Source organism: Lepidothrix coronata, unplaced genomic scaffold, assembly GCF_001604755.1.
Source record: "Lepidothrix coronata isolate B3197 unplaced genomic scaffold, Lepidothrix_coronata-1.0 Scaffold208, whole genome shotgun sequence".
Taxonomy (NCBI): domain Eukaryota; kingdom Metazoa; phylum Chordata; class Aves; order Passeriformes; family Pipridae; genus Lepidothrix; species Lepidothrix coronata.
The window spans coordinates 1,034,203-1,045,899 of NW_016690388.1; the positions used below are offsets into that span (position 1 = coordinate 1,034,203).

The 11,697-nt window shown below is 41.0% G+C and overlaps 1 protein-coding gene across 1 annotated transcript; it reads right to left on the reverse strand.

The window, feature by feature from the left end:
* Positions 1-6,899: 6,899 nt before the first annotated feature.
* Positions 6,900-9,639, reverse strand: LOC108506154 (probable G-protein coupled receptor 19). Its single transcript, XM_017832842.1, has 2 exons — positions 9,483-9,639; positions 6,900-8,331 (listed from the first exon to the last, which is right to left on the reverse strand). Exon 2 carries the CDS (start codon positions 8,315-8,317, stop codon positions 7,064-7,066), a length of 1,254 nt encoding a protein of 417 aa, XP_017688331.1. The 5' UTR covers positions 8,318-8,331; positions 9,483-9,639; the 3' UTR covers positions 6,900-7,063.
* Between the last annotated feature and the right edge of the window lie 2,058 nt (positions 9,640-11,697).

Genomic DNA, 11,697 nt, shown 5'->3' on the forward strand with positions numbered 1-11,697 from the left:
GGACATAAGCCATTCAGATCAGGTGGGACCCCCCCCCATCTCTTCAGGCCGTATCAGACAGTTTGTCACCTGCCCCCCACAATCTGCCACAACAGGCAGCTGCCTTTTCCACTTGCCTTTCAACCACATTTAGCAACAATAAATCCATCCAAAGGCCAGCTGGGGCACGTGGGATAGCACTGCACAATGCCTTACAAGGTCTCTGCCCAGGAAGAACAGGTACAAACAGTTAAGCTTTTCACCCACTGAGATGAAACCCAGGAACAAAATGTCACCTGTCTCCCTTTGGACCAGTATTAGGAACAGCTTACCTTTTGAGGGAGCATTCCCAGAGATGATTTAAAAACCTTAGAGGTCATTGGTTGTAAACAGCAGGTAAATCCCTACATTATGAAGCATGAGAACAGCGAATGGCTGCTGAAGTCATACATTTCACCTCTTTATCTCAGCAAATTTATAACTGCTATATGGTTTGGGAGGAGGAAAGAGCAGCAGCAGAAAGAATAATTTTTATTGATTGTTAACTCTTTCCTTTTGTGTAATTTCTGCTGTATGTCACCAGTTAAATAAAACATCTGTTTTGAAGTCAACACTATCCTTATTTCACAAAAGACCTTAGTTATTAATTAGTTTAAAGACCTTAGATACTAATTATTCTTTGACCCACATATTTTCTCTAGGCAAGACTTGAAAGACTTGAAAGAAGGAGCATGGTGGTGGAAATTATTCTCTCCGTGCATTTGTTCTCACACAAAACATCACCATTTTAGAATCTTTACCTGTGAGTTTTTCTCTCATTTTTATGAGTTCTGCTGGGTCAACAGCCATCCAACACTCATCTCTTAAAGAATGCACATTTGCATTTTTTCTACTTTAATTACAGCAAGGATGTCATGTGTTCAGGTTTTTTTTTTCTCTGTGTGTGAAAAATCCCAGATAAGCAAAGTAATTGTTCGGCTTAACTATCATTCCACAATCTTTCAGGATAGTTTTCACATTTCCATGAAGAATTTATATATTCTGTGCCTCAGTTTCTTAACGTGGTATCCTGTTGCTTCTTCACCTTGTCTCCCACTACAAGGAGGGGAGGGATAAAAGCTGGAGAACCAGGTGAAAGAGTTGACAAAGGAGTATGTTTTCCTCTGAAGGAAGGAACTGAGAAAAGTATTAATTCCATGACTTTTGCACCATAGTTCAGCTAAGTTTCAAGTGCACTACTTTCCATTAGACAGATCCTGTGCCAGTGCCCTTGTACTGTCATTTCAGTAGGCTTCTGGAAAGAAGAGAATTGTTAAATTGAAATATTGAGGATAAGGAGAAATTTATATTATGAGAGTGTGTTTTCTAATTTGGAATTAGATACTGATTAAGAAAATTTTGTTTATTGAAAGCCAGCATCATGGGGTCCTGATCCTGTTTGCCATTTGAGGCACTGTGGTAAATCAAGCAATAATTCTAATGTATTCCATGATTTTTTTTTTTAAGAATGATGGAGCCAAATTCCACTGTTCTCACGTTATTCTATCTGGAAAATAGAGAACAGCTTGGTGAGCAGTTTAAGGCGTGCTTGGTCTTTTAGTTTAGCGCTCTTCACTAGGTCAACAGAATTCTTTAATTATAATCATAGTATGGCTTTAGAGAAACCCACAGTATTTTTTTAATATCTGGATATTAATAAATTGTATGAACTAAAATAAACTGCTACCACATAGGGCAAAGTATCTGTTGTTACATTTATGTTCCATAAAAGGAAGACAAAATTACTGCTTGAAATACCGTCCCTATTGTCACTGTTGAGGAGGTATCAGATAGCAGGCATGGAGAGCCTTCAAATAATGAGGCAATATAAATTCTTGTATAGAGAACCTCAACTGTTACTTGATTCCTATCTTCAATTATATTAAGTGTCCCAGCAGTGTTTGATTGGGTTTGTTTAAATCATTAGTGATGCACTGGAGGAAAAGGATACTGTTATTGGTACTGAGGTTGTAACAGAACACCACGAAAAGTGGATGCTTATTTCAAGTATATCTGAACAGATTGACCAAAATAGAATTATGGCTTCAGTAGCGACTTTTTACATAGGAACTGTGTGTTCTAACTGAAGAGACAGTTTGGGAAGATGACAATGATCCTTTAAGGACAAGTGCAGTTGTGCATTTTTACATTTACCTATATGAGTTTAAAAAGTCAAGTAGGACATTTTATTCAAGACTTCCACAAAGCTTCTTTTCTGTAGGCTGTGGGCTTTTTTATATGACCTTCCATTGATTACAAAGCTGACATTAAAGAAAAGTAAACTACACTTGAAATTCTTATTATAACAAGTCCACACTACCTTCTCTTTCTGTACTAAGCTGGAGCCTGAGGCTTCTGAAATCATACAGCTCATGCCCAAAATGGAGAATATCCTCAGCAAGAAATCTCCTATTTCTTACTTCCATCTCCTGTAATTTTTTTAAGACAACTGTCTATTGCTTTCTCTGGCAGTTCTAAACTCTTCACTGCTTCTAGAGTACGTCACATGCAGTGCACACGTGCAATGTGACCAGAAACTCAGGCATAATTTATTCTGCATAGATTTAAAAAGCACAATCACAGAGGGTGGCCAAGTGTCTTCCCACAGTGTTCCAAGCAATCAAATTAACCCAGGCTGGCTTAGCTTTGGCACACACAGAAAGGTATTGAGCTGCCTGGTGAGTACTGTGCCACTGCTCAGTGCACTCAGAATGTCAGCCAGGAGGTTTTTGATCAGAGAAGCAGATTCCCTCTTTCACCAGTAAGATTTTGGTTATGAAATGGTCCATATGAGATTGAATCTGACTGGGCAAATTAAACAGGAACCACAACCTCTTGTTGAGAGAGAGGACAGAGCCCTTGTAAACGCTGAATTTTTCACTAAGGAGATAGGAAAAAAAAATCACAAACATGGAAAAAAAAATAGTACTAACATAATCTATGATTTAACTATATGCATGAACAAGCACTTATATAACATCTCCAGTACCTTTCTGCTTATCTGAGTCTCTAAATAGCATGTCTGTATACCATTTTTATGCAAAATCATAGTTTCAAACAAAAGGCAGTTTCAGTTCTACCATGCTGTAATTGGAAACATTTTTTAAAATGTGTGTGCATTTCAAAACACAGGAAGAACACCTGTATACTAAAGAAGTATACAAACAATGTGTCCTGAGGTGAATTTGTAGGGCCACTTGATAGGTCTGTTGATTTCAAGTTACTTTACTTGTAAGGGGACTGCAATAGCCATAGAGTGTTATGAATATCTGTTTAATCTTAACTAGTTTCTCTGTGGTGGAATTAAGCTATTGCTCATGAAAAAGCATTCAAATGAAGCATTCAAGTCTTAATATATTCAAAATACAGATGACACTACTTTATTTTATTTTTTAGATTTTAGGAAAAGCTTCCTAAGATGAAAAAAGATTAAATAAAAAAAAATAAATTGAACAGTAACGTCTACCAAAGAGAGTTATTCATAGGAGCTATAAAAATAAATTGCAACAAAGTATTTTAGCTGTGTAGCAATTTCGAATAACAAGTGATGGTGCATGAAAAACTGAAAAATTCTGTATTTGTATTGCACTCTTGGTTTTATCTCATGGTCACTTGCAGCGTATTATCAGCATCGGTTTCTCCTTTCTTCCTTCACTCTTCAGTTTTAAAAAGAACAACTCTTTCTCAAGTGTTATGGGGCTGGTAATGATCAGACAAAATGGACTTACATCCTCAGAGAAAAATAACCATAAACAGCAGAGGAAATACGGAAGCACTCAAGTATCTTGTCATGCAAACACCACATAGCTGAATTCCAGGAAAGAATAAGCAATATGTTATTTTAAACAGCTTCCTTGGCACTTACTAATAATAGTGCTGACTTGTTTTTCTCTGTTTCTGTTTTGTAAGAAATCAGCTCTGAGTGTGTGGACTGGATGTTTTTAGGTACACATCTGTTGGACAAGCCAGACAAGATAGAACAGAGTCCTGATAGAAGATTTTGAGCAAACCTTGGTGGCTGCAGAAATCCTTCTCATTGTAGTGCATGTCCTACCCTCTTCACAGAATTCATACTCTCAGCTGAATATGGTGAGTTCAGCGAAGACATTCTGGATCTGAGGCACTTCAGTCCAGTTTTGTCCACCTTTTGGAAATCGGGGGTTGTGTTTAGCTTGTTTGAATAAAAAAAGAATCTAAATCAAGATATCTGCGATAAGACACTATTTGATCTGTTTAAAATTAGCTGTAGAAAAGAAGCTCCCTTGACAGTAAGGATTCTAGAGGAAGCGAGAGAACTTGGGAGCTGTGTATTCTAGCAACTAGAACATTCCATAAATGTTTCTTTAAAAACACCCTCTTGAAGTAGACAATTTAGTGTTCTTCTTGAGTAAAATCTAACACAAGCAGCAGAGTGCTGAATATGAATCATTCTACTGAAAGCTGATGTTTAAACAATAATTGTGACTAACTGGGTTCTTTCTAGGAAAACCAGGAAAATCTGAAGAGGGTTTTAAAATGAATTAATAACTCTTGATACTGCAACCCAAGATGTGCAAGTGACCCGCACTGAAGTCATGAAACAGGAACTCCAAGCTAATACATAACACCTGCAGCTGATCTTGTTCTGTTACTGGCACTACATGCTTTGAACAAGAAGTCTCTTCTTATGTTACCCTAATGTGGAAAAGAGATAAAATTGAAAGTGTCTTCTAAGAATGTTCTGGTGAGAATATAGAGCAGGACTTCAGAAGGTCGGTAAGACTGGCTAAGTCATCGTTTTGTATTTGTAAAATTCACTATCTATATTAAGTGTTAATGTAAACTGAACATTTATAAATTTGACATATTAACACCATTCTCTATTTTGTATTCATGTGCAATAACTAACTTGCAAGGCTTCTGTCATGAGGATATTGACAGAAGCATAGGTGTGTGCAAATATAGAGCATTTTTCTCGACCTCGAGAACGACACATCACTGTAAAGGCAATAGGGTATGTCTGACAAATATGCTGAAAATGCAGATGCAATAACATATTCTTTTTTAATTGGAAAAGCAGTTATTATTTATAAGGGATATTTCTGAATGCATTATATGATATTCAGTGCAATTTTACATCCCATGGGTACAGCATGAACAATATATACTCTCCAGAAGTGTGTCCATGCACCTCACTACAATTAACAATTCAATTTTTGGTTCAGGATATAAAATTTTCAATTTTCAGTTTCAGGATAAATCCAGCCTCTTTGAGCACCCAAGCCCAGATCTTCATTTGGACGCCTAACTGTCTTTGATCTCTGGACATTTTAGTTTCAGAATTAACTTTGAGAATACAAGTATTTATATAATTTAAATAATTAATTTTAGCTTTGAACACTTATCAGACACTGCTCTTAAAATTTCATCACACCTTTTTTTGTCCTATTTCCACCCACTATTAACAATGGATGGACATTTCATAACTCAAAATTGGTAAAATTAACAAAAATTTTGTAGAGATCTATAATTGAAAAGTTATGCATTCTGACCAATAATTGTGTTAAAGTGGATGGAGTCATTGTGAGATGCTGTATTAATAATGAAAAGGTAAAACGCATTGCAATTCTGTTGTAATTTGAAACAAACAGATTAAAACCAGAACTCTTTGAGCATGGCCAGGGACACATATATATTGCTGCAAAAAAACCCAATTAACATCTGCACCTAACATGTCCCGAGGTGCAGAAAAAAAGCTGACATTTAAGAAAAAAAAGCTGAAATTTAAGAAAAGCAGCCCTCCCTAGTCCAGATTTACACGTGATAGCATCACCATATCGTTTCCTTGTCACAGGGCTGAATATATTTGCATTTTCCTGAAGCAATCCATGGAGCTTTGCTTACAGAGGTTGCTGAAAGAGCCTGTCCCTGTTTTGGGGAGACAAAGAGCGTGCAGTTGTTCTATTTTTACTTGTAAGAGGAAGAAACTGAGTTGGAGAAGACTGTGGGGAGCCCTCATCAGGGTCTGCAGCTTCCTCAGGAGGGGAAGCAGAGGAGCAGCACCGATCTCTGCTTTGTGGTGACCAGTGACAGGAACTGAGGGAATGGCTGGAGCTGTGTCAGGGGAGGTTTAGGTTGGATATTATGAAAAAGTTCTTTCCCCAGAGGGTGGCTGGGCACTGGAACAGGCTCCCCAGGGAAGTGGTCACCAAACAGAGCTCAAGGAGCATTTGGACAACACTCTCAGGCACATGGTGGGATTCTTGGGGCTGTACTGTGCAGGGCCAGGGGTTCCTTTCAGCTCAGAATATTCCATGACTCCATGCACTCTCCCAGCCCACACACACGGACAGACCCTGGGACAGCAAAGCACAAGGCAGGCAATGTGTGAGGAAGTGTAAAGCTTCCCAAATTTCATATTGTTAGAGTTTGTCCAGGAACCCCTTCTGCAGTCAAACCCTGATGAAACAATCTGCTGGGACTGTTCCAGGAAGCGATTATTCCCAAACAGAAATGGAGGCACAAGAGGGCAGTGAGGTGATAGAATCCTAGAATCATTTAGGTTGGAAAGACGCTTCAGATCATCCAGTCAAAACACTAATCCAACACCACCTTGTCCACCAAACCAGTGGGGTCTGAACAAGAAGGACAAGCCCAGTGCAACAGTATTACCAGGGATATAACAGAAGGAACTGTAGATGGCTTTGGGTGGATTTAGGTACTTATGCACCATGGCCCATCCCACATAGGGTTTAAAAAAAGCAATGGTTTTCTTTCTTTTTTTTCTCTACAGATAGTACTATAAGGATTCTTGTTTTGTAGAAAAACACTGCTCATGATGCCAGGAGAGGAGTTCCCCAAAGCAGAACATGATAACTGAAATGAAATAGAACGAATGCATCAAAACCAAGGCATTTAATAAAATAGATCACATTTTTTCTACTCTAAAAGGTGTGCTAAAATATGTAACTATACATTGCTTTAAAGGGTGAAAGATCCTCCCTCTCCTGGGGGGTATATAGCACCACCATAGCACATACATTCCTTTTCAAAGCAATGAAGCCCCCTAGGCAAATGTATCTGGGGGATTGGACTCATCAGGCCTGAGAAGCTCATCCTTCTTGACTTCTCCATTAAAAGCATCAGAGGTGAAATCTTTGGCGACAGTTTGGGCTGGTGCTGGGATATCTGTGATCCAAACGTGATTCTTTCTGATTGTCCCATAACTGGTGGTAATGGTGAAGATGTTGCTTCTCTGGTATTTCCTGGCAAACATGCAACAAGTCTCTTTCATCCCTCTTCTGAAGTTTGCATTATAGATGTAGAAGAGGATTGGCTTAGAGGCTGAAGAACTGAAAGAAATCCAGGTGGTAGCCAGGAAAACCAAGGAGCTCTTTCTGTAGTCTGCTTCCTGTGGGTGCCACAGCTGTACCATGTAGAAAGGGAGCCACGACAAGAGGAAAACTAAGTTAAAGATGAAGAACATCTTGACATTTTTCACTTTTCTCCTTGAGATCAAATTCGTTGTCCTCCAGCCAGCCATGTCTTCAGTGCCTTTTCTCCATATGTAGGTGAAGAGTTTCTCGTAGCAGAGGATAATGAAGAGGGCGGGAATCAAAAACAACAGCACTGGGAGGTGGACAATACTGGAGTCGATTCCTTGCCGAGAATCGGGTAGAAAAAAGTTGCAGTGGTGGTCGCTGTCAGAGTCATAGAGAAAATAAGCTGGTGATGCAAACAGAGCACCACAGAGCCAAGAGGCCAGAATCATTTTCTTGGCTTTCTCCTTGGACATTTTGAAGTTCAGGGGACGGATGAGAGTGTAGCATCGAGCCACACCTATGGAGAAGAGCACGTAGATCTGGACTGCTGGGGTGAGGTACTGTATGTACCTCACCAGCTTGCACATCCCGTTCCCCAGCATCCACCTGCCATAGGTCAACTGGAGCAGCAGGAAGGGCGCACTCACAACACTGGTGAGCAGGTCTGCACAAGCCATGGAGACCACAAAATAGTTGGGGGATTGTGTCTTCCTGCTCCTGGGCATCACTAAGCAAAGGAGGGAGTTTCCCAAGATGGAAACCAGCCACAACACTCCCCAAGCCATGCTGGCTGCTGCAATTTCCCCCGGGCTCAGTCCATAGTCTAAGAGAGTGTGGTTCCTGCTTGAGCCGGGTCTTGTGGGTGATGATTCTGTCATCTCATAGCCAGCAGGAGGGATGGAGGTTTCGAGGTTGCTCATGTTCTGCAGCAGGAGCAGTAAGGTAGGGAGAAGAAAAGGACTGCTGCTGTTATCCATGCTTTGGGCAAACTCAGCCATGTCTTTTGCTCAGGCTGCAGAAAGAGAGGAGAGAACACATTCTCTTGAACAGCTCTGTGTGAAAAGTCCACCTGAACCAATAAAAGATAACTCTCAGTAGTCTCCATACTCCCTAGAGTAGTAGATTTCAGAGAAAAGGGTCGGAAATACACAGTGACACTACCTGGCATAGCAAAAGGCATTAAGTTTTATGCAGGTTTTTAGGAATGCCCTGAGTATTTCAGACCAGCATTTCTGTTCTGAGAAAGGTGAATGTTCCTTTCACAGCTGGAGACCAAGGTGTCATTTCACCAGTGCTCGTGAGCTGCAAACAGAATGAGTGGAATATATCCCACTAATCCCAGAAATGAGCTGTACTTCACAGTGTCCATGGAACTGCCAAAAAAGCAGACCAAAAGGGTCCCTGCACCCTTGACTTGATCTACGTTGGTCAAGGAGATAGGCAAATGAAGTGTTTCTTTCCACCAAGAGGTGGAATGGGAAGTCACCTTTTCCACAATAACATCATCTTTATTGATAAGGGTACTAGCAGACAAACTATGCTCCCATCTGATCATTAGTAACATGGGTGTTAGTATCCCTAATGTTCCCGAATCTGTTTGTTCCCGGCCATAATTTTGGAAGGGAGGCGAGGTCTGAATTGGAAGGCAAAGGAAAGAACATCCAAGCAGAAGGAAGGGTTGGCACCAAGCTGGGAGGTCACTCCTCACCGTGAATTCCCTGCAGCCCTTCCCCAGGGAGGAAGTTTTCTTCAGGAGCTGGACATTGTGTACCTTAAAGAGTTCTGAACAGCAATGCTGTCCTCACAGGCACCTGCCTCATTAGGTACCTGCCTTGCTAGGTCCCTGCCCCGTCAAGGGTGGCAATTCTCTCTGTGGCCCTTAGAAGGACATGGCATGACAACGTACAACAACCTCCCTCCAAAACCTGCAGAAGACCTTTTGATCAACAGCAGTGTTTTGATTCACAGTGAATACTCTGAGAGGAAGTCAGTGTCCTCAGGCAGCTGAGATGGGAGGTTGGAGAAGGGACAGGGGACCCTTCTGAGTTTCAGCAGTGGAGCCTCTCCTTGTCTTGTCAGAACTATAAATAGATGTGACTGCAACCAGCTGTTGGGGATCTCTGTGCTCTGGAGAAAAGCCAGGGGGAGGGGGAATGTCCTTACCTTGGTCAGGGACCGTCTGCCCAGGCAGCAGCAAGTCTGACCCTTCACAGGTCACCCTGTTGAGCAGAACCTGCCTTAAGGTTCTGCAGGTCTGTAGGTGAGGCAGAGGACAGCTGAAGGACTGCCAGGAGCAGCTGACACCAACAGACAACATGGAACCCCTGCCCGCAGTTAAGTCACAAAGAGTTCTACACTCTCAGAATCCTTCTGACCCAAGCACAGGATCCGGCACTTGGCCTTGTTGAACCTCATCCCATTGGCCTTGGACCATCTAGGCAGCCTGTCCAGGTCCCTCTGCAGAGCCTTCCTACCCTCCAGCAGATCAACAACACCTCCACAAACTAGTGTCAACTCTGCAAATTGCCTGAGGAGGCACTCAGTGCCCTCAGCTGTGGTGGTTGATAAGGATATTGGACAGGACTGGCCTTGGCCAGCTCTGGGAAGGGACAATCACCTTTGGGGAGTCACCTTTCCCACAATAATAAAATCTTCATGGATAAGGATACTAGCAGCCAAACCCTGCTTCCATCCAATTCGAAGTAACATGGGTTTTATGAACTGGTTCACACTTGCAGAACTCCAGAATTTTAAAACTAATTGTCTTGTCCTCTACCCCACAAGCTCAGATCCTTTAGGAAATAGAATTTGTTGTTTGATTCCCCTTCCTCCCCCTGCTGATTTAGCCCAAGGCAAGAAGATGGCAAGTTCTTCTTTCAAAGTATTTCTAAAATCAAATGCAACAGAAGATTGGGGAAGGCCTGGTAGGAAAGATTAAAGAGGCTCTCTTAAAAAAATTCCTTTACAAATCAGCACTAACTTTTGCCGTAAAGGTGTCCTGAGAATTGATTCCTGAAATCACTGTTTTGTATTGAGTTGGGAGGCCTCCAGGCATCAGTGTGTACACAATAGAAACAGCAGCCTTCTCAGCATAGAATCATGTCATATTTGAGGTTGGAAGGGAGGTCAGGAGATTTCCAGCCTGTCCTGCTGCTTAAAGCAAGGAAGGTGTGAGACCAGATCTGGGTCTTGAAACCCTTCAGGGCTTAAGATTTTTGAACAACCTGTTCAACAATCTTGCCTGTCCTCCTGTAGTTAAGCTAGGTTTGTGCTGTGGACTTTGAATATGCCATTTGAGATGAGATTTGAGCCAATCTTCAGAGCAGCAGCAGCAGTGAGGTCAGTGATAGTTGTGTTCTTACTGTGTTAGTGCAGAAGTTAAAATACCACGACACCACATGCTCATAACATCTGTAGGACATCTAATCAAAGCAACTTTGAACATTTCATAAGGTGAGTTTATAACAGCAGGGGGTGAGTGTATGTGAAATTCTTGCTCTCTAAACCATGTAGAATATTACTAGATATAAATGTCTCCTATGAACTGTGGCCATCAAGACAAGATGTTGGACTCTGAATTGGCTGTGGTGCAATGGAGAAGAAAATTCAATTAATAGTTTATCACTAAAAAGTCCAGTTCAAAAGCAGGAGGGAGAAACAAATGGAGCAGGAAGTCAATTTTCCAGTAAGGAAAAACATTCAGTCATTCAATTTTCCTTGCTCCAATTCCACATGATATCTGGCAGTGTTTTGATTTCCTAGATATAAACAAATCATTGTAGTCTTTTCTGCTTGCATGTTTTTCCTAGAATACTTTTCCCCCTCTTACCTTTCCTGTCCTTCTGGAAGATATACTAGTTTATTTTACATTAAAAAAAACCCAAACCAAAACCAAAATGGATAAAATTGTGCATGTGTTTTTCGACTAGACTTGGAAATCTTTATAGTTTACTGGGACCATTTGTGCTACCAACAGTTTTGTTTCCCTATCAAGACTTATTTTGTGGCTAAAACATTAGGATAGCTGAAAGCAGCTTTCCCTCTAGAGCATGTGTAAGTGGTCTCATGCTATGTTCCAGACAAACTCTTAACATGCCTGATGATATTTCACTTCATTTTTATTGAGTTCCAAAGACAAGGCTCTGAGCAGTATCCATTTCTTTAATACAGGACTTTCCAGGCTGCTATTTAGATTATTTTTAATCTGAGGCTTTTTCAGTGTGAAAGAAATAGGAGTCAAAAACTTGAGTCCTTTTTGCAGCTTATTTGCTGTACAGTCTATAGTTATTCAGATGAGGTTTTTAGCATGTTTCAGATGTAGTCCAGCATGATTCAATTTGCCCTGCAACAAAAAAGGGGAGGTGAAGGATCCTATGGG

What these genes read in the sequence shown, in the direction of transcription:
- LOC108506154 (XM_017832842.1), bottom strand. Translation starts at nt 8,317, where the DNA reads ATGGCTGAGTTTGCCCAAAGCATGGATAACAGCAGCAGTCCTTTTCTT.